Source organism: Oryzias latipes, chromosome 13 (assembly GCF_053564925.1).
Source record: "Oryzias latipes strain Hd-rR chromosome 13, Olatipes_Hd-rR_3.1".
Taxonomy (NCBI): domain Eukaryota; kingdom Metazoa; phylum Chordata; class Actinopteri; order Beloniformes; family Adrianichthyidae; genus Oryzias; species Oryzias latipes.
In genome coordinates this window covers 23,183,838-23,207,015 of record NC_136249.1, presented here as the reverse complement: position 1 = coordinate 23,207,015, position 23,178 = coordinate 23,183,838, and the positions used below count along the sequence as shown (strand labels likewise).

Below are 23,178 nucleotides of genomic sequence, written 5' to 3'. Positions count from 1 at the left end.
TCTCAAAGAGCTGTCATGGGGGCTGTAGTATTTACAGTGTTTCTCTCCCCTGTCTTCAGTGCACTCAGTAAAGTCCATTAAGTTCAGTGAGCAAACCAATCTTCACTGTCTTTGCGCAGCAGACGCTCCCAGCTGAAGTCAGAGTGGATGCTGTTCACCACTTCAGGTCCAGTCTTTGAGTCCTCACAGAAACTGACATAACTATTCATGCATAAACCTACTACTGACTGATACTGATTGGAGAGGGCTGTGAATGTTTGACAAATGCAACAAAACCCAAACAAGTTAGGAATCAGGTAAATATGTCTATTTAAAGGTCATTAAATGAAAATCAAATGTGTTGATAGGATAAATAAGAGAAATATATTTAGTACCGCAACTTCTACACTAAGGGTCCACCAGATTTAAGGGCACACCATCAATGAATGGTCTATTTTTAAAATTTTGTCTCAATGTCTTAAGGCTCACCAAACTATAAGGCGCATTAAGTGAGACAAAAGAGTCAGAGATAAGTCTGTCAGTCAGTCAGACTTTATTAACATTTATTTCATATGTAGTAGGTTTAGGGGCTGTAATCTGGACTTGGTTTTTAAAGTTAGAAGACGTTTCACCTCTTATCCAAGAGGCTTTGTCAATTCTGAAATAGCTAGTGGAGGAGCTGGTATGTATGCGCTCATGGGGGAGGAGTCAGACCTGAAACTGGATGGTATTGTCAACTTAGCCTACATGGTTTCGGGTCGTTAAGAGTCCTTTGTCCTCAGCTGTGGGTTGGGGAGCCAGTGACTCCCTCCCCAAACTGGTCATCTCTTTCAGCTGTTAAAAACCAAGTCCAGATGACAGCCCCTAAACCTACTACAATGGAACCAACCTGGATGAATGAGAGTCTTCATAGACATTTATTTCATATGTAAATATAATGCAAGTGATTTACTTTCCCTGTTATTATTTGCGTTGTGTTCCAGTGTGAATGGAGGACGACTCTGGGTTGGTGTCAATGGGTCTTTTTTTCTGTGTGACACAAAATAAAACAGCTGTCTTGACCTTGGTCTTCATTTTTTTCCTGAGCCATGGCCCTCCGCGGTATGTGCGCAAGTACCATCGGATGGCCTGACAAACATAAAAGTGCAAGAGTTGACAAGATAACCATCTACAATGAATTTATTGGTATAGAACGACTCAAGACAAAACATTTGGTACATTCACAGTAACTCTAGAATTTGTTTTTTTCATGCTACACGTTGGAAGCGTTAGTATATTTACAATACCTGTAACTCCCAACCTTGTTAGCATAAAAAAAACACAGCAGCAGGCAAAACATGCTGCGGGGTCTGACACCGCTAAGCATTAGCCATGTCAGTATATTCACAATAATACCCAACCAAACATTTAGACAGAATGCCATGTATCTCTTAAAATCACTTTGACATCAGTAAGCAAAACCAGTCTTAATGCATTCATAAGGTGCTCTGTCATTTAAAAAAAATGTTTATAATTGCTCTTTATGGTTCAGAAAATAGTATTTTTATTTTATTTTCAGTCTTAATTTTCTACAGCAATCTGCAAACTTATATTTTAAAAGTAAATTTCAGTGAAGAAAGAAAACACTGCACTTCAGAACCTATTATCCATTTTCTGTTTTTCTTTTATCATGATTTATTTATGGAAATACATTTTTAGTTCTCATGCTATCATTCATCAAGTCGTACTGTTCCAAAAATATATGATGCACCTTTAACAGAAACCACATTATGATCTGTGTTTACGTTATCTCAGGGTTGTGCCTTTATTGTTCCTTCGTTGACTATAGGATCCATCGTCTCGTCTTCCTCAGCCCCACCCCACAGAGCCACCACTGTGGTTATTTTTATCAGTGGGTGACTGGGGACCTACACACCATCCATCCTCCAACCCCCCTCCTGGAACAACGCTCCCTGAAAGCTTGAACTCAAAAATCTGCCAGTCCCATCATCTAAAATCCAATGAGACTAAATGACACCAGGAAATACAATGAGAAGAACATCTCAGAAACGATGGGTTTCCAAAAGGGTTAGATGACTGAAAAACTGCAAATTGCTTCATAAATGGGTGTGTATTTTCATTTTTTTTAAAACAGAGAAACAATGAAAATCTCAAGGGCAAAAATAATAAGGTACAACTTTACCAACTTTATTTTTGGTCAACTGTGCACACTGACATTAGGATTAAAACTGACTAATCACTGCTACTTGAAAAACCCCATAAATGAAGCTGGTCCGTATGTGTGTACATCTGCTGACATGCCACGCTGTTTCTATCTCAGTTTAACAAGCAGCTTCCCTGCGCATGTCACCCTGCCCTTTCCACTCAAATGATGCAAAGCTGCCAAAAGCCATGCACCCGCACACACTGGCACAAATGTCCTCCAGACAGAAGCTGCTAGCCAGTGGCAGTTTTAGCAAAATTATTGAGCTTTTTAGATGAATTCATCATGCAACCTGTGAGCTGTTTTCTATGGAAAGATTACAAAAAGTAACACACGCACACACTCACTCACATCCCACAGAGAAGATACAGAGACTGCTCAATCACTATGGTTACACAGATGGGCCTCATAGAGAAGCTGGCCAGCTCAGAGGCTGGAGGCAGTTGACACATAAACACATGTAATAAAGCAGATACATTCACACAAGCTGTACACTGTATTGTTGCATATCTTGTGAGAAGCAGCCGTGCTGTATTTACTGAGCCTTTCTTTTCTATTTTTGACTCAGAGCTTGTGTCATTGTGTATTTGAAATCGTATGTTGGCTTGTCAAAAGCCGGCTTTTTCTCTCAAGTGCCCCACTGCGTTTCCCTATTCTGTCTGTCTCTTTGTAACTGCTGAGCTTTTCGACCCTTTAACAGATATTATATATGACAGTAATGGCAAATGTGAGCTCTTTCCCCTTCACATTACACAGCTGTGATTTCCTGTTTCTCATAGAAGAAATGTAGAACTTGCATTAAAGGGAACAATGTTACTGGATAGACAGACTTTTTATTGTTTTAGGGAAAAAAAACAGCAAAAGACGAGGTTTAAAATGGTTGATTTTCAGTCAAAATTGTGTATTCCGTGTTGTTAAATTGCATCAAAATAATATCTCCTCTCACCTCTCCCCTCTTTTGCTTCTTATTTTGTCCTTCCATTCTGCTTTTTCTTACTATCCCTTATGGACCCCTAAGGGGACATATGTTGTCACCCCTTCCATCTCAAAGGGCTTTGCAGCCTGACAACCCAGCAGTCCGTTGTTGTCCCCCCAGAGGCCACTGGCACTTCAAGAGGAAAAGATGGGGTCTGTGTAAGATTGAGGAGGGGAATGAGAGGAACCTGGCAGTGGCTGTAAACGAAGGAGTTTATGATGGGTTTTCTGAATGCATGCATGAATGAAAAATACTTTTTACATGTTGCAGAGAGAAAATCTTTTGCTGTTGGGCAAAGGTTGTTCAGGGTGTGAGCTGCTTTCTCCATGTTTTGCTGCTTCAGACACATGGCTGACTATTCTTAGTATTGGAAGACGACTGAAATACTATCCAGTTTGCCCGGCTGCAGCTGCACCTTCATCTCTGGGAAGAAGGAAACACAAAAAAAGAGAAAAAGAGCTTTGGCATGTCTGTGTGCATCAAAAATTCCAACATTTTATTGCAGGATTTTTTAATGATCTTGTTGTTTATCTGTCAAAACAAACACAAATAAACGAACCTCTGCCATCATTCTTCCTCATTTTCCGTGCATGCATACATCTTTTTTAGTATCCATTTCATCATAATAGCCCTGCAGAACACTAAATCAATACTGTATTGATAATATGATATGAGATTCAAGATAATATGAGGCTGGTTATCACTAAAGAAATTGGCAATGTTTGTTTTTTTTGGTCACCACCCTGTGGCAAGGCCATATTTTTCGGTCCAGGTGAAGAAATAATATTTTTAAGAAGACCGTTGGATCACGTCTTAATGACATTTAAATTGGCATGTTTAGACATTTTTTTGTTTCTGTACCAATAACATTTAGAAATAAAGTTTAACCCCTTGATGCCTATTGATGCAAAAATGCATTAAACCACTTTAAACCTTAAGTCAGCATCTACTTGAAAGCAAAAACATAGTATTTTATTTATTTATGTTTTTATTGCTGTAATTTAATTTAGAAGTCATGGGGTTCAAGGTTTATCTAAATAAAAAAGTACACAGAAAAGTGTTGTACAACTCAACTGGATTTGTCTCAGGTACAACCAGGAAAGCCACCCAGTGACAGAATTTGCACTTTGTTGTGTAATATTATGTTTGTCTGGTCTTTCCAAAAATACACGTGAAAAATTTCATGAGACCTGTCAAAGTGTATTTTGCATAGACTAAGTTGTGCAAAAAAACTTTGAAGAATTTAGGATTCAATATATTTAAACGTTTTTTATGGTAACCCTTGTGCTATCCAAGCCACTTTCGCATCGGGAGTGGGGTCATCTGGACCCCCAAGACAGTGATCACGGACACCAGTGATCTTCACTGGTGTCCGTGGATTACATGAAATCCTCTTCAACTTTATCCGACCTTATTTTAAACAGTTTTACCATTGATGAGGTAGTACTGAGTTTTATTCAAAAATAGGAATGTTTCTCCTGCCTTAGCTCGGAAACAGCACAGATTGTGCTGACAGTCCCAATGGGCCAGCAGACACACAGTATGGGTGGAGCAATTGCTTTAAGGAGCTTTTGTTATTTTTGCAGTGCTTAAAGACGCTTTATTTCTTAACCTTTCTCAATAATTATACCAATATTGGCTCACAAATTGGGGTGAAAGTTTTTTGCTAGAGAGGCGTCTGCCACATGTAGCTCCGCCCCTACGTTAAATCTACTTTGTAGGTTGTAGAGTTTTTTGTTTGTTTCTTTTGGATGAATATTTCTAAAATAAGTCAATTTTTCTTAACATCCTCCTGTATTTAGAATCTTCTGGGTTACTAGTTTATTATTTCGTCAACATTTCCACATATATGCCATTTAGCCTCAACAGAACTTGTGTATCTGTCTGTTACAGCTGCAGAATGCAGTGTGTCAGAAAAGTTGACAGACCGGTTAAAATGTCCTGTTTGTTGCCCATAACTTGGTCTGTGTGAAGCAGTATGAGGAAGTGAAATCTGGTGACCACTCAAAATATGCAATCTGTCTGCTTTCATATGGTTATGGTTGCCATGAAAAGTATATCAACTAACACAGATTTGGTGTCATAGCCTTTGTTCAAGGATAAAGTTTCATCAAATCAAATGGCACAATATCTCTTTTTTTTCTGTCTAGTGCAATGTAAATTTTTCCGTCCCATGATTCCCTCTTGTTTGTGTGTCTTTCAGCTTATCGCCCTTTTACCCAAACATCCTCCTCTTCATCCATGGCTGCATCCATTTTTGCAATAACCTTCATCTTCTTTGTGGCTGTGCGCAAGGCGTGTTTTTACTTTTCAGGAGCATTTATGTGTTCTCTCATCTGCTGTTTGCACGGAGCGGAAGGCAGGATGGTGATGACAAAAACTGCGAACCAAATGAGTCTGTCTACCCACGAGCAGATATGGAGAAGTGGTGAACTTCTCCTCGGCTTATGACATGAGTACCGGCGAGAGCTGCCAGACAAAACCAGTCAAGTGCAAAACTAATCTACCCATCCATTTGTCTGCGAGCGACAGGGACAGACAGGACTTGTATAATTGTGATTAGAGTCATAAGAACTTCCGCTGCATTTTGTTTCACGCAGTTGTGCGCTTGGGATTTCACAGCCCATTTTTGCAGTGTTTTGTCCGTCTCTAAGCTCTTTTAGATTGCATAAATGAATAAATGCATGAAAACCAAGCAGTGCGTTGGTGCACGTGTGTATGCAGATCATATAAAGCCTTCATCGTATGAGTAATAAACTGCAGTTTGTGATCCTCTGTGGATGCATGGATTATCCATGTCTTAGTCAGCAGGCCTGTAGGTGTTTGTTATAAAAACTCTAATCAGTGTAATTGACTGGAAAAAACGTGAGGCTGAAAAATTGAGATAGAAGATAAAGCTGTATTCCACATCCTGGATGCCATCGAAGTGTAGCACATCATTTCTATATCCAATGTGGAAATTGGCTTCCACTTTAAGAGCCCCTATGGGATGAAAATATGCCGCCCAAGTCAATAAAAAGTATAATACCTTTGTAACACATTGGCATCTTCCGTCCCTTTGCCCTTCTGACCAAAACACCCAGGTAGTTAAAATTTTAATGAGTGGGATCAGTTTAATAATGTCACCATTGCAAGGCTCATCAATCACTGCTTCATATGGATTAGAGCAACACTTATATGAATACAAACTCACCTCCAACCAAGCCATTTTCCCCCTTGCCTGAGGATGGTTGTTCTCCCTTTAGTGCATTTCTCTTTGTACATTGTTCCAGGCCTCTGGTTTACTGCTTGTCTCACTTCCTTTTATAATCCGCAGTTTATTCCATCTGGTAACTTCTCGAAAGACTTTTCTGCCTGTCTCTTTTAAACGGTCCTTTTCCGCAGGACTTTCCTTCCCAGTTTTGTACAGCACATTGCTGACATATCACAATTACACCAAATCTGTCTAACATCGTGTCCTGTGCTTCCTTTTGAATTTGTTCTTTAAAACCATTATAATTCAAACAAGCACATGCACACACTGTGCTGTCACTCTTATATAGATGTTACTTTATGTGAGGTGGGTAGGATGGAGAAAAAACATTATTCATGTCTGACTCTTTTTAGTGAATTAAGTAAAACTGTGAACATGTTGTCTAAAGGATAGAATCTCTCTGAACCCTACACAGGAACCAAAGATCTGAGGTGTAAAAGGTTAGAAATGAAGCAGAAGCAGATTTTGTGGGTGAGGTTTTGTGGGAAGTTAGGTTTTAATAGATTACAGGGCTCAGGGTAGAGCTGCAGTACATCGGCAAAGACTTGGGAAGCGAGAGATTTCCAATATAAAACATACTTACCTCAAAATGTATGAATAGGAGCATTTCTGTGGTAAAATCTACTGGTGTCAGTTAGAAAGGAGAACAATTCTAATTCAGCAAGCTACTGGAGATATGCAAAAGGTTCAGGGCTGTGCAGTGATGTGGTGGTTAGCAGTGCTGTCACTCAACAAGTAGGCCCTGGTTTGAATCCCAGCTGGGTTCCCTGCATGCGTGGGTTTTCTCCAGGCAGTCCAGCTACTTCCTGCGGTCCAACAGCCAAAAACACACTTCATTGGTTGATTGGTGACTAGTTTGTCCCTTGAGTGAGTGTGTGTGACTATTTTCTCTTTTTGGGGTGTGCCTTGCCTTCACCCTGAGCTATCTGGGATAGTCTGGGAAGGACCATTGAGAGAGAAATGAACCATGAGAAATGAACCGGGTGGGTGTGACATCACTCATAGAAAATGGTTTACGTCCAGCTCCAACCAAACAAAGTCAATTCAGATGGCATTTTTTTGCAATATGGACACCCTCACGTTGGCAACAGATGACATGAGTAAACAGTGATTGGTCTGAGTCCATCTGAGTCGTCATTTCTATGGCAACCACTCTCGCCAATCAGGAGTAGGCTTGTTGGAAACCCACACCTTTTCATCTGAAAGTGGGCTACACAAAATGATAGCAAGACTGGTAATTCTGACTGAGTAATATCTGTTTATTTCTCCAAAGACGTATATGGGATTTTGGCCTCTTGAAAACAGCAGGTACTTCCTGTTTGGAGTGCATGGGGTCACTCAGTCCAATTCTCATATGCAGTACAGTCAATGACATAGACTATTAGAATATGGAGAAAAACTGATCAGAAAAAGACCAAAAATCAAGGAAAAGGCTCTTAACTGCAATTTTTATATATGTATATATTTCTTTCAATTCAAAACAAAGGAAAAAATATTTATTTACTTTCTTTTCCATAAATATGTTTTTAAATTATTATGTGTAATTTTGCAAACTGTTGCTGCCCATAAATGTATGCAGGAGCAATTCTAACTGATTACAGAAAAGACTTACAGGCTAAAACAAGGTCAAAGGGAGGTCAGCAGGTTATGTTTGTTGCCATGTTTCCCTGGTGATCAGCCCAATAATCTATACGTTTCTATGCTCCTCTAAGAGTTTTAATTATCAGTCTGCATACATAAGATGGATTGGCTGTATCAGCTTTATTTTTGCTGGCAGTTTATATAGATGTCAAGATGTTTAATTTTAGAACTATGTTTTTAAGACACTGTATATATTTTAATGACACAGTTTCTTGTTTTTAAGTTTTTTTTTTTCATTTTTTGTTTCTGATTTTTGAATTTTCATGATGACCTGCAAGAAATCGCTGAATTCATGTGGCAGCCACAGAAGAATTTCTTCCTTTCTGTCAGCCCATGGACCATGAGCAATGAAGGAACTTAAGTGGTCCCTGTTTAACCCTTGTGCTATCTTAGATGACCCCACCCTTACATTGACGTGTTCTCCCTATGACAAAGAAGGATAAAGGTGGAAAGATTTCATGTAATCCATGGACACCAGTGAAGATCACAAATCATTGAAGAAAAAGGGTTCAGTGTCTAGTGTCTAGTGGGTCTAGATGACCCAACTCCCAATGTTAAAGTGCCTAGGATAGCACAAGGGTAACGCAGAGAGCAGATACAAAGAGGTGTCTGCTTTACTTATAATTTAGATTTATCTACAATGTTCCCTTTTCCTTTACTGAACACACAGACAAAGACCAAAAACACTACCCCACTGTTAGCCTGAAAATTCAGTCAAAGTCTGTACAAACTGTTTTTAATTTGTTTTTCCCTCTGCTGACCACCTGGGGGCGCACGGCAGGGGGCCTCTTATTGTTCTGGCTGTTTGACATCAGTTGGATCTATAAGCATCTAAAGACAAACACTTGAGCCACATAAGTATTCTTGTGGATGTGTATTTAAAGCAAATTAAAATCTATTGAGTGCCTGAGCCGGTGTTTGTGTGTCCACTGGATCCTTCGCATCACAGAGCAGGCCTTTTCTATTCCTAATTAGTGTGTGATCGATAGCTGGTTGTTGGGATGCGGCGCGCGGGGAGCCATGTCAGGACAGGGAACAGTGACATTTCAGCCGATAGGGATTACTTGACCTTATTGTTGAGATTAGAATTCAGCCCCAGCTCCACCTCCATCACCCCACATGACCCCACCTTCTTTTTACACTGGGGCAGGATGCTGGAGGTTGTTTAAAACTCATTGTTCTCCAACCCCACCCTCCACCATCACCACCTCCCTCTTCCGCCTCCTCTCCAACATTTCTTTTCTTATGCTTTTTTATTTTCCACTCTTGCTAACCTGTCACCCCAGGACGGTGTATCGTAAAATTTGTTGCTTCCTCCACAATGTTCTATTGGTTTTTTGTTGTGCTGTGTGCAGAGAGGCTTAAGCGTGTGCACATACTGTGCATAAAGTATTTGAAGTGTCAGAATAGTAGAAAAATTACTAGAATCAATTTATTTTTGTGTGAACATTTTTTAAACGTTATCATTTTTTAAAAACAAGCTTTCACCATTTGTTGTGTTTATGGGGCTTTTTCTGTTACAAAGAATGTATTTCCCACGTCCCCACATACTTTATATCATGTTTTGTGTATGGAAAAGGATAAATAGAAATTAAATAGAGGAGTAGAGAAAGATAGACCTACTTTTAGGAGAAAAGAATGCACATTTTGTAATTTTCTTCTTGTTTTTGTTTATGACTTGCTCCATAGATTGATTAAAAAAAGCAGCCCTGCATAAGCTAAATTTGAATGTTTTTGTTTTTCATTTGTTTGTTTATTCGTATTTATTTTATTCCCTTTTTGACATTTTAATAACAGCTATCTAGATCAAAAATCTGTCTAAAGTGACTAAGAGGCAGCACTGGAACCTGAAAATTGGATTCAGTATTAAAAGAAAATGCACTTAAACATTTATTAAAAGTCACTGGGCTTGAACTGATAAGGGCAAGCACTTTATTTTGCATCACACAGAAAGGTAAAGGCTCAACTCTGATCAACCTTTACACATTCCTTCTTTGCATTATTTACTAAGTGGTGTTTAGTAATGTGTTTTTTTTTCCTAATCATGGCACACAAAAACGTCATAGTGTGACTAATTAAAGTCGTGTGGTGAAGCTGCGTGATGCATCAGTCAAAAAAGGGAGCCAGTCTGAAGCTGGCAGATCTGCTGTCATCATCAGGCTAAACTTGTTTAGCCTGATCAGGCTGGCTTGTTTTTTTACCTGCTGAGAATACCTGAGAACGTCAACTCATCTGACTCCAACTGTGCCCTGACTGCTCTCCTCCACATGAGCACCAGGGTTAGAGATCTAATCAGTGACTTTCAGCACAGCTGTTTTGTATAAACATCCCACATTTTTACACATGTTTTTCTTTTTTTTATATAATTATTTATTTAAGGCTTTTGGACATCGGTGTATGCATGTTCAGCCGTAGGGAGTGAGATCAACACTAATATATATAAATTTGCTTTTTAGGGGACTTTTTGCTGGATGTTTCAAACTTGAAGGTTTCATGTCTCCTATATTGGTTTGTGTCTGGCTGCCGTGGAAGAGTGGTACCTCAAGGTTACATCATTGTCACTGCGGGATCACTGGGAACCTGGCATTCATTTCTGGGATGATGCCCAGACTGGCACCATCACTTTTGGGGGCACATAATGCAACACCAACAGCAGATGAAGGTGCAGGATTGTGAATTTAGCTGTGGCATTTTGGATTCTCTGAAGGGGAAGGAATCAGTTGGTGCCGGAGTAAAAAGCAACCTGTCACATCTGCTCGGAGTTGACTGTGTGCTTATCAGAGCTTCTCCAGCTCAGAAAACCTAGCTAGCCTGTCAATATGGAGGTGGGGAGAGATCATTAATTATTGCACACACACATGTTGGATCAGGGGAAGTGATAATGTTATAATGGTTAGAGCTGTGAGACAGGAGGACCAGTGGCAGTGAAAATGAAGACAGAGTGCTGCAGGATTGGATGGGAACCAGGGGAGCGTTTCAGGTAGAAGAATCCCTCTGTAGCCTCCTGCTGCTGCCAGCTTAGCGATAACATGCATGAGCAAACTTTAGGTGAAAGAAGATGGGAAGATGAGGAGAGACGGCTAGGGGGGGAGGGGGGGTGCGCAAGGACCAAATTGACAGATTCAAAAGAGCAAAGTGGTTTGAAAGCCTCCAACATACTCCCTCACCGGCAGTCCCCTTCTCCCCACATGGGGGTCTGCTAAGGACATTAGTGTCCATTAAAATTGCAGCGTGTTTATACAAAACGAAAATGGGCTTTTGCTGGCTTCACCTTCCATTTCTTTAAAACCCCTTACATAAGTGTACCGACTGTTTTCAAACATAAATGAACATGAAAATTACTTCTTTATACAAATAGTAAGAAACTCTGAAGAAAATGCCTCTTCTTTAAAGTCCATTGAATTGCTACAAAACAGATGTGTAGTTACCTTCCTGACCTCACCTGTATTGTGCAGAACAAAGTCAACCACAAACACTCAGGCCATTATTGACCTACCAGCTCCTATGTTGATGTCCTTTCCTATTGTTTGGTTTTTGAATGATTTAACACACTTCCATCGCAAGGGCCATTTGCTCTCAGATCTCTTTTGTCAGGCTAGGTTTCTCAATATTCTGCTGTTGGTTCGCCCCCCTTTTCTCTGCCAGGGAGCTGTGTGCGTGATGCCCTCACGCCTGTTTACCCTTGCAGCCTCTTCAGCAGCATTTCTGGTGGTGCAGAGAGCATCAGCACTGGCACTGAGTGGCTGGAGGACAGATGAAGAGACCTGGTGAATGGAGAGTACCAAAAAAACTCCAAGGAGGAGAGGAAAGACCACAGAAAATGGAAAAAGTGATTCAATGAGAGACTGTGATGAAGGAGGAATGTGACAAATGAAAGGGATCACATGAGTGCTTTTAAAAAGGGTACTCATTACAAAAGTGATAAGCTTCTCTCCTGATGTAATTTTGTGCCTAAATGGGGAAGAGGGTGTCTTTGGCTGTGCTTCTGACGGGGAATTTATCTCTGCTAGTGGCTGGTGACCATCACTGATCTCTGAAGTGGGATTACAGTTTCTGTGCAGAAACCTTTTCATCCTCTAGGGTTCCGTTTTGAGCAAAAAACAAATCTGTTGTATGATGTTTAAGGATCAACATCTGTTTTATCATTAGTTTCTAATATTCATTTATACTTTATTGAAGTAATTTAAACTCACTTTAACTAAGATGACAGAGCCTCAAACCATGACTGACATAGTGAAAGACATCAAATGATCTTTTTCTGGTATTTTTTTGCAGTTTTTTTGCCCATTTTCTATCATTTGTACTGGCCTTGTGGATTATCTTTAATCACTTCCTGAAAAAAAAAACTGTGATTTCATCTTTTGTGATCTGATTGAATTCTGTCAGCTGTGTCCTCATTCGCATCATCGTCATTCAGCTAGTCCCTGTCCAAAATGAGATGTATAGATGTTTAAACATGATGATTCACTTTTTTTCTCTTCAAATGACACAATAATTCTATTAAAATATGTAAGAGAATGTAAAATATAGAGAAAGGAAACCATCTAGAGCTATAAAAAAAAGAATAGGAATAATGACTATTTTTTAGTCCATCTTTAACACATTATAGAACTAAAACTAATTATTTTAGCACAAAAAGATGTGACGAAATTTTCCAGGGTTTCGTGAATGAACCAAACCTTTTATCTGGTGAAATCAGCACCAAACGTTTCACCTGGTTATCCTCCACAAGAGCAGAAACACCCACAGCAGATTAGAGCCGCTCGCTTCGATTGCATGTTTTAGGAGCCAAGAAAATAATTAGAAAGTTACCTATTGCAGCTTATATCAGAGAATTCGCATGTCAGGAAAAGAGGTTCGGATTTTTCCTGGAAAAATCACTTCAAAAGAAATAACTGTGACATTTCTAATAGATTATTCCAGGTAGAGATCATAACAAGGTGCAGCAAGAAATGTAACAGAAACAAAATGGAGAGTTATCCATGCTGATCATGCATTAATGTGTATTTGTGGAAATTAAGATGATTCTACAAGTAATGTAAATTACCTTTTAATAAATTAAATTGGAAATCCTATAGGTTCTTGATAAACCAACATTTCAGCTTGCTCCAATAAATCCCTTTAATTTTGCTACATTTTTCACAAATCTGAGACATGATTTAATTATTTTACAAAAGTTTAACATCTGGTGGTACATATGTTATGACTAGAGGAAATGTTTAAGAAAAGTAAGATCTTTGGTGCTGTATTACTTTCATAAAATTGCAGATACAGTAAATTGCAGCTAAATTGCAGAGCTTTAGCAACAACAGACCCTATGCTGGGTTGTTCTCAATTATTGCTGTAAAGTGTAAACTGGATTTCACATCAAAGATCAGTTTACATTACTACAAGTATAAGGTTAAAACACATTTACAGATTCTTGAAATACTATAATGCATCTGAAATTAAAAGTTTTTTCTTGTTTTGTGAGAAAATCATTTTGCCATTTTTGCTGGTCCCAGGAGGCAAAAACCTTCCCAAACTACAACACTTTGCTCACCGAGTTGAAAACACAGTCGCACTGAGGCTGCACAGTCTTTCTCCCCGGCCACTTCTGCAATGATGACTTATGAGGCCACGTCTAAGTTTGGTGCAGCATTAACTCACACCTGACAGTCCAGACGAGATCAATATGTGATTTATACCCGCAGCCAACACCTGCCAGGGTCTCAGGGTCTACAGTCACATCCTACCTCAAAAAACTCTTTTTTTTCTTCCTCCTTACACTCTGAAAGCCTGTACAACATCAGCTGACCTTTAGGGTGGAGCTGTCACTCCATCCCCGCCTCATCGTTTCACATTTCAGCTGGTGCTTGACCTTAACAAAATTCAGGTGACTTGGCGAGCAATGCAATCGACTCCCAAGTCAAACTTTGACGACATGCTGGTATTAGCTGCTGTTTTCCATCACCAGCTGTGTGGATGTGAAATGTGTGCGTGCGTGCGTGCGTGCGTGCGTGCGTGCATGTGTGGGTGTGGGTGAAATAATTGCTGTTTCAGAGTCTACTTTTTCACCAAATGACTCATTTCCTTTATCAGTCCTTCCTGGTTTAATTTGCTCCTTAAATCAACTGCTGCACCCTGTTTTTCCCCTCGCTCCCCAATTGCTGCGAGTTTAGTTGTTTATGAGCGGAGTTGGTGAACAGCAGGTGCAAATCCTGCGCAAAACACAGTAGAAGTGATCCAATTTGCTGTGGGCAGTAAATTGTTTGGACATCGGCGCACTTTGTGGCGTGGAGATGAGCACAAGGCAGGTCTTTCACAAGGCCTTTCTCCGCCTTACTGTGTTGCTTGATAGGTGACAGGGCTGGGAATTTGTGCCAGGCAATAGGACGGACCAACACAACTTGAGCCCCCATTTTCTTTGTCTAACTCTTGAATTATCATTGGACGTTTCTGCTTGTCTGCAGAAAAAGTGGCAGTCAGGTTATTTGGGTCTAGGGAAATGGGAAACGCACCGGTGGCTTTCTTTGTGATTTATGAAAATGTTCCTCAGAACAGCCCATTTTCTGCTCTCAACCACAAAACATCTTTCTAAGCTGAACTAATTGGACAAACTACAAACCTTTCCGTCTTTCGCTCTAATTAGTGCGTCCTGGACCTAATGGGTCTGGGGAAAGTCTCTGTTCCACTTCTATGGGCGATTAAGATCTCTTGCTTCACCCATGACTGTGGTCATAACTTCATTAACAACTCACTGAACTTTTTCCCTGCTCTTCTGGAGCCAGTCCCTCCAGGGGAAACTGGGTCCGAATTAAGTTTCCCTTCAGCGTCGAGACCTTTCAGTAGCATTTTATTAAAGCCTTAGAGGTCACAATAGAAAAAACACCGTTTTTATTTCCCCCTTTTTTACAGTTTATAATCAATCCAAACCTTAATGTCATCTTCATCAAAATAGGCATTCTGGTGGTGTCAAGCAGCTTTTTTTTTATCCTCCTCTGCACATTTTAGTGCAGTTTGTTTTCCCCACTATGTTGTTGTGACATTGTTAATCAACAATCTCTTTATAATTGCTTGTTTGGATTTAACGTTTTTTGATCAATGAACTGTACCTCTCTTGACGATCTCGTCAGCCACTATAAAAGCGAAATTAAACCATTTTTTTTACATTTTGGTCCGACCTAATTGATTTTAAAAGCTGTACACACATTATGGTGAAGATCTGAATGTGACGTGCTTCCAATCTCGAAGAGTCTAATGGCTGCGATTGCTCGTACATACACTGAGCGAGGTGTTGCCCTTCCAATTCATTTCACACCTCGTTAGCAAGTGAAATTGTTGGTTGGATTTTCAGTGTGGAAGGAAAAATCAATATATTATAGGCAGGTATTAGGGTTGCAGGCAGATACAGCCACTGCGGATTGACAGACCGCCTAAACACAATTACAGAGGCGACACACTGATGCGCCATAAAGCTCCCGAACAGTTGCAGACTCAAATGTACACCCTGACATGTGCGTGCAGTTTCCCGGGAATAGTGGGCACACTGCTCTTTGTTCCGCCACTCCTCACTCATCCAGACTTCTGAATGGAGTAAATCATCACTGTGATTGAGATTGATGGCCATTCTCAATGGTTTGGCCACACATTCTATTTAGGACAGCAGGTCAGTCAGCCAGTTAAGGATCCGACCTCTATTGTTGCTTTCTGACATCTCTATTCATCATCACACAGTCTGCATGCTGCTGTTGCTGTCTCAAGGCGCAAGCGGCTTTGTGTGGCTCTTTGTCTGCTTGATGCAGAAGTGGAGAGAATGTGTGTTGACACAGAGTTGCAAACATTCGAGTGTTTTTTTTTTTCAAACTCTAGCCTTTTATTTTAGATGATTTTAAACCACAAGTCAGTTGCAGGAACATTCCTTATAGCTCCTGGATCTGCTACTCTGGACTTGTTTAATGACTGTGTCGTACTCTTTGATCAGCATTGCAAACGAGATGGAAAAGAATCGATTAAGAAAAGGATCATTCTTTTGATTTTTCAAAGACAAATTCTCATATGGGGCTGCTCAGAGTCCTGCCAAATGAAGTGGTCTCTGTTCTTCTGCGCCTCAGTGGGAATAGTGACTGCCTATAGCACAAAGCAAGTCCTACAGACACTCTTGTTCTGCTTTTTCTCATAAGTCTGGCCAGATCCAATAACGAAGGATATACACACACTTGTTCTCAATTATCCGAAATTGACTAAAGAATCTGTTGTATTGGTGCACAATATTGTCCTCTTTTAAAATGGTTGATACACATTTTTGCCAGATAGAAAATTCCTATAAATGTTCTTGAAAATATTCATCTAAAGATGTTGCAAAAACATCAAGGTGAGTTTGAGATCTTTTAAAAATAACATTTTTCCCCTTGAGGGGACTTGAGATATCTTAATGGTTTCTTTCCATTAACACCATTTGCAACAGGGAGGTTGTGTTTTACAGCTTTCCCTTGCTTTCACTTGTTTTTTTGTGCATTTCACAGGATTGCACCTTTTTCCTTATAGTTTTAACCCCATAGGTGTACCTATGTTTGTTTATTTTATTTATTTAAGCTTTATTTAATAGGGACGGTGCACATTAATGGACATCTACCAAACAATGATAGGCGTAAACATGCTGGATTATAGCAATGATGCTAATTTGCATCCATAGTCCCTAGGCAGGAAACATAAAACAGGACAAAACAAAAGACAGGAATAGTTGTTACAATTTTCAATATTTTCTTACAACAATTGTTTTTTTTTTCTCTTTTTTTATTGATCAATAATTATGTTACCTGAGAGCTATTAACTGTGCCATTTTGGCATCCAAAATGTTGTCAATTTTTTTCTAATGATTTTACAAAATGTATTTCTATTTCATTTTTAGTTCAAAGCGGTTATGGCTCCATTTTGCTTGGTGTGTTTGAATTTGCTTCATGTATTCTGGAAACTGTCCACCAGGGGACACAAAAGAAACAAATAAATCTTTCACAAACCCTTATTTCTTCATCTGAACCTTCCAAGTTAGGTTTTAGTGTTTTTTTTTTAACTGTGTAACAATGTTGGAGTGTCATTTACCAAAATGTATTTACCACAGTTTTTGTCATTCCTAAACAGCTGCCATTGACCCCACCCACCTCTCCAAAGCAATCCCTGCATAGACTAGTGAAGCTCATGTTTATTGCTCTCAAACTACTTTGAACTACTTATTTGCTATGTTAGGTTAACCCAGCTGTGATATAAATTGTTTTTATCAAAATCAACAAACTCTCCTGTTTAAATGGTTCCGCTTTAAAATTACACTGATCTTGGTTTTAAGCTTTGCCACAGTTTAGCATTTAGTCTCTAGTGAATCTCACTTTGTTAGTGCAAACTATGTCAGTGTCTATTAAAAAAGAGAACATAAATGTGTTATTTCTTTCTGAATGAAACGCAATGTTTTTACTTAAAAGCTTTATAGAAGTTAACTACTGACTGGATGTTTTTTTGGCCTCATTTTTTATACAAAGTCTTTAATTAAAGGACATTTTTGATGGATAAACATTAGACTTCAAAGACAGGCATTTAATTTATTGCAGCTTTAGATTTCACGTTTTGACCTATAAGACTATAAGAATAGTAAGAGTCAGAACAGAAATATGAATATATTATTATGTGTGTAGTGGTCACTTTCCCCTATTTCTATGCATTGTATGATTGTGATAACAAAAGTATTGACAGGCAACATGAAATGTCCTTTTTCTGTTGTGTCCTAAAGTTTTACCTTTTCTGGCTCAATGCTTCTCACGACCAGGCGGTGCAGTCCCCTTCTGCGTGTATCAAAGTTGTGTTTTTGATGCTTCATGCTGTCATCTGGTCCGAAGCTTCTTTTTTTCAAGGTGAACTCAAACCATCAGCCCCTGAAAAAAATAACATGAGAGGATAAGGTGCAACGGAGAATCCTCCAAGGTCACTACTGGCCTCTCTCTTTTTTTTGGAGCAGCTGAGCTCCTGACAGAGCAGAGGCAGGTTCAATTTCTCACTGGCTGTCAGGGAGCTCCTTGTTTTCTAAACTCTTGTGGGCAAAGGAAGATGTTTCCCTAACTTTTTAGTATTATCTGAGGGCCAGTCTTTTCCTAGGTCTTATCTTCTGTCAGTAATGGGCCTCTCTGTGATTCCTGACAGATATCTGATGGGGATGGTCTGTTAGGCAGACAGATGGAGCAAAGCTTTCCAGGATACTGAAGATCAACAACGGGCTGTTCCTCCATTTTTTGCCCCTCAGTGACTGATAAATTCCACCGAATGACTTTTTGACAGACATCATGCTTCTTTTTCCAAGTAATGCAAAAAAAAAATGAAAGAAAGAAGGAGGAGTGATTGATTTGAGGTGCTGGAGGTGCCACACCGTGAACTTTCTTTGACCACCCTCTCAATCAAAAGTCCAGTTTAGGTCTTGTTTCTTCTTCAGGTGTGATGGCAACACATATCAGAGAACTTTAAAGGGATTTGTCATGGATATCTCTATCTTCCTGCCAAAATCTTCTTTTGTTGTTTCCGGGACAACTACCAACAACCAACCATCCATTTTCTGAACCTGCAGTAGTCCAATTCAGGGTCACTGGGTTGCTGCAGCCTACCCAGTTAACACTTAGTGCGGCTCATTTTTGAGCAGTTTTTACTACAATGCTTGATATCCATCTTTTTAGTACAACCCCAGCTTCTTATTTATATTTGTGATTATATTACACAATAGTTCCACAATGAACCTGAAAATTTCCCAAAAGCTCAATTCTGAGTGGTAAATGTTGTCATTTCTTTAAACAGAAATTATAAAAATTCAGCTCAAACTGTTTTTATGTTACATAACAGAGATCCAACAAGTACACAGGGAAAAAAGTATAAATCCATAAACTTAACAAAGACGAGGTAGGTAGGATTTATTACAAGGGGTGCCACAATTATGTTTCATAACTCTTGTTTTTTTTTAAAGCAAAAATGTCAAAGCTAAAAACTTTTTGAATAATTCATGTTGAACTTCGAATTGTACCAATGCTAATGAGGCTGTCATTTCTGCGCCATTGTAAACAGTTGATGTGATTCAGAGGTGAGTTCAGAAACTACTGAGGGTTAATGGGCAAAGGCTGGGTACACCTTGGACAGTTTGCCAGTTCATCACAGCACAGAGACAAACACCCACTCACATTCACGCCAAGGGAACAATTTAGAGACACCAATTAGTCTGCAAAGGATGTATTTGGACTGGGAGGACGTCAGAGTGGCAGGAGACACCCCACGCATGTACAGGGAGAACATGCAAACTCCACACAGAAAGGAACTAGCCGGGATTCGAACCTCCCCTTGTTGTGAGGGGAGAATACTAATCGCTGCACCCCTCTGTTACAGCCCTGACCAACAAGCACTTATTTCTGCCAAAAAATAAATATATTTTGCTTCATTGCAAAACGTATTTGGAGTCCTTTTAATTTTCCATTGACAAACTAACAAGATAATGCACTTGATTTACTAGAAAGCATCTCCAAAAGTAGTTAATGCTTCCTAAAGGCTTGTCTTTTAGCCTGCTACACTGGACCTTAATTGATAAAGACAATCGACGGTTGTTGGATTGCGCTGGAAGGATATAGGGGAGTGAAAGCGTGATTAGGCGATGGGAAACTGGATGATATCAGCAGGCAGGACTCCTGCTGTCTGCTCTCCGGGGGGATTTCATTGTCGTGTTACAGAGAGTACAGCAGCACAGGACTACTGAAATACTGATTTACATAAACATTTGTATTTATGTTGCCAATGCAAAATGAATAGTTTATTGTACCGTCTTGCAGATTGTATCTGAGTAGCTTCTGTGTACAGATTTAATTGCTAATATAGAGGTTGTGTGATCTTTAGACACACTAGGTGTATTATTATTATTTTTTACTATTTTTGTATTTCAGGCTAATATTTGTTTTTAAAAATTACTTTATTATTATTGTATATTCCTTTTATTTTTCAGAACAAACAAAAGAGATGCAAAACGTGAAGGGGTGGTAACTGGGGAAGAGGAGGAAAGAAGAAATTGGGTCAGATTGGGGGAAACCAACAGAAAGAATCAAAAAGCCAAAAAAAAAAAAAAAAAATTTCAAAAATAAAATAAAATTGGCCAAAAAAAGTTGATGGCCATATGTAACCACAAACCAAAGAGCTGATTTTTGTGCACAATACACACCAGTAACATCTGTACAAACTGTTATAGCACAGATGTTACCAAATATTCCACAAACCCAGATGTCCAAGGACCTTAAAATCAGTTTTAATTACATATACTGCTAAATAGAGAGTTAAAGTTTTCAAAATTATTACAAATCTGAGCAGCACTTGTATGAAAGTGACAGAAAATCTGTTCTTTTAATTATCACAAACTGCACAAAAAGATTCTTTTGTTTCAACCTGCAAAGATCTACCAAGTATCAAACTCTGCAAACATGTAACTCGATCTCCATTTTTAGCTTTACAGATCATGCCCGGACAAAACTATCAAGAATACATCCAGAACCGTCTGTTCTCTTCAAAGACCAAGCAAAAAGAAAAGGAGATGCGGCACAAATTGAGTTGTACATAAATGAAAAAAGATTGACTTCTGCAACAGTCACTAATATGAGTTACTTCAGGGCTAAAACCAACTATTATTCTGATCATGTTTAAATTCTTTTTTTCTCAAATGATTTAATGCAATCAAATGACAATAATTGTAGGCATTATTATGTGCTACTGTTGTGTTTCTTAATTGCTTTTTTTATCCAACCAACAGTTTATACAATTGAAATGTTCAGTTTCCGTTGTCTGTAAATAAATAATGTAATGAAAAATTTTTATGTAGAAATGATTTTGCACAATATGCCATCACGCTGTTGACAAGCTGTTTTGAGGACTAATCTGAGGTTTGAGTCAAAGGTTGTTTTCTGGCCTGTTAGACACATGGCGTTCTGTGTCAGATGACAAAGCGTCAGAGAATGACCGCTGCTGATGTTGTGAGTCTGCTCAGTTGTGTAATCATTTGGGTTCGATGTTGCTTGGGGATTATTCTTTGTGGGCAGGTTCGCACTGCAGGCAGGTTTAAAACCTGGACTCCTAGAACACAGCTGGTATATGAACATGTGTGTTTATTTCCTTAAACTAATCCAAAAAAGCATAGTCTGAATGACTGCATAAGACTTTTATTTAAGGGTGTATTCAGCTTGGAAAAGTCTGTTGGCCTGAATCGAATCCGCTTAATTTGGTCCGGACAAGTCCTGAATCTTGCGCTTGGTCTGTATACAGACTGCCATCTACCGGACCTTCCTGATTTAAACCTAATCTTATCTACAAAACCACATGACTAAAGATCTTTTCTGTCATTGGCCAGGAATTACGAGGGCGTAGCAAAGCAACGATTGAAAGATAAAGGGAAATCCTACACTTTGCAATCCTTGTTGGGATAGTCACTTATTCAAACTTTCTGTTTTGCTGACCAATTTTGAGTGTCTGTATCAACGGGTACAATACTTTTTACTTGCTGCTTTGGTATGGCAGAGGCATGCTGCAAGGCGGAGGAGGTGACCAAACTGTTTATGACATATAGATTGTTGAGAAGCAATATGTATCACGATAAAGGTTGTTTTAATGAGCTGACCAAATTTCAATGAGTTGCTGCATCTCATCATTGCTCCGCTGTTACATCCTGTTGCCCTGCTGTGGTGGCCGTTTTGGTTCAGTTGTTCCACTCCTAGCATGGAGACTGAGGAATCTCAGAGCGAACCGAAGCTCAGTCCGATTGGAAACTAACCAAGACCACCTCCAAATATGGGTTTAAGAGCAATTCTTGGTCTGGAACAGGGTCCGCTTGGGTGTGTTCAGACTGAAAATTAGTTCCGGATTATTGGGGCGAGCGAAATCTGGTTAAACATACTTAAGGTGTCCAGTCTGAAATAAGACTCATTCACTCCTTAAAGTTAATTATCTATGTTGTTTACATTCACTTAAGATAGGTTTAAATTCAAAAATCTACAAAAATGTAAATAAGATTTTTTTTAATTGGAGCACTTCAGATTTTCCATATCCAGATTATCATTTTTTGGATTAAATGGGAGAAAGAACACCTAGATTTCTGATTCTTTTAATTTTTTAATTTTTTTATTTACGACAAAAGTGATTAACTAAGGTTATTCCTGAACTTTACTTCAAGCCTTTGCATTGCTTTTCCAAACGGAATTTGTTTTACAAACAGTTCAGATTTCCTTCCCCTGCGCTCAGGTTCATTGAGGTCAGCCTTAAACTTTAAAGTGCTGAATTACAGGCATTGAATTGCTTTTAAAAATAGAAGCTTAGTCATTTCTGAGCAGTTGTGTGTTCATAACAGTCTCTTGGCAACATGCAGGCTGGAGACCACCACTATGGCGCATGGGAGTCAAATCTTCTTCATTCCAGTCTTCACATAAGTGGTTGACGATGCACCTGAAAAGTTTGTGCGGTGTCCTCCCTCGCACTCGCGGCGCGGTGTGTGGGGTCAGTGGGTGCAGAAGGCTGGGCTTCACTCGTCGTCCCTCCTCAGAGCTGCAGGCTGCGACAGAGAGGACCAGTGTCAGCTGAGGAGCGCATTCCTGCCGCGCGTCTGGGCGCAAAGTCGAGTTTGCAAAGACAGAATAACCAAAACCAGTTCAAGCCCAGTTTATTAAAAAAAAAAACTAAAGACTAAAAAAAAAAGGAAAAAGGTCGAGCGGCACTTGGAGGCTATTTATTCCCCGTCTGACGTTGGGGGGCGAGAGCGCGCCGGCTGGTCATCGCTCCTTGTCTGTGCGCCGCGGAGGAGAGGACAGACCTGCTGGGATTTTCAGCACCTCCACCTCAGGTACCCTGCTGCTGCTGCTTCTGCTGCTGCAAGACTAGGACCGGCTCCTCTGTGGACAGGCAGACCACCACACTCAAAGGATGACTGCTGGGGATTGTCCACCAGTTCTCTGTACTCGTTTTTCCGGCGTCACTGCCGCCCACCCTTAGAACATTTTTGGAGAAACAACTGGACACCATCAGCGTTCTGTAGCAGCTGGGATTTTTTTTTTTTTTTACCATGTCTTGATGTAGAGGAGAAGCTTCAAAAATGATGACAGT

General features: G+C 39.6%; 1 protein-coding gene across 4 annotated transcripts in view; it reads left to right on the top strand.

Moving 5' to 3' along the window:
* The window catches only part of schip1 (schwannomin interacting protein 1), a 247,031-nt gene that overhangs the window by 184,530 nt on the left and 39,323 nt on the right, over positions 1-23,178 (top strand). Inside the window, exon 1 of one of the 4 annotated variants that reach the window (XM_078929425.1) lies at positions 22,627-23,176. The exons of the other annotated variants lie outside the window; for them this stretch is intronic. Coding sequence (XP_078785551.1) covers positions 23,168-23,176 — 9 coding nt within the window. The 5' untranslated portion in view covers positions 22,627-23,167. Of the gene's footprint in view, positions 1-22,626; positions 23,177-23,178 lie in introns of those variants that run through there. 4 annotated transcript variants of the gene reach the window in all.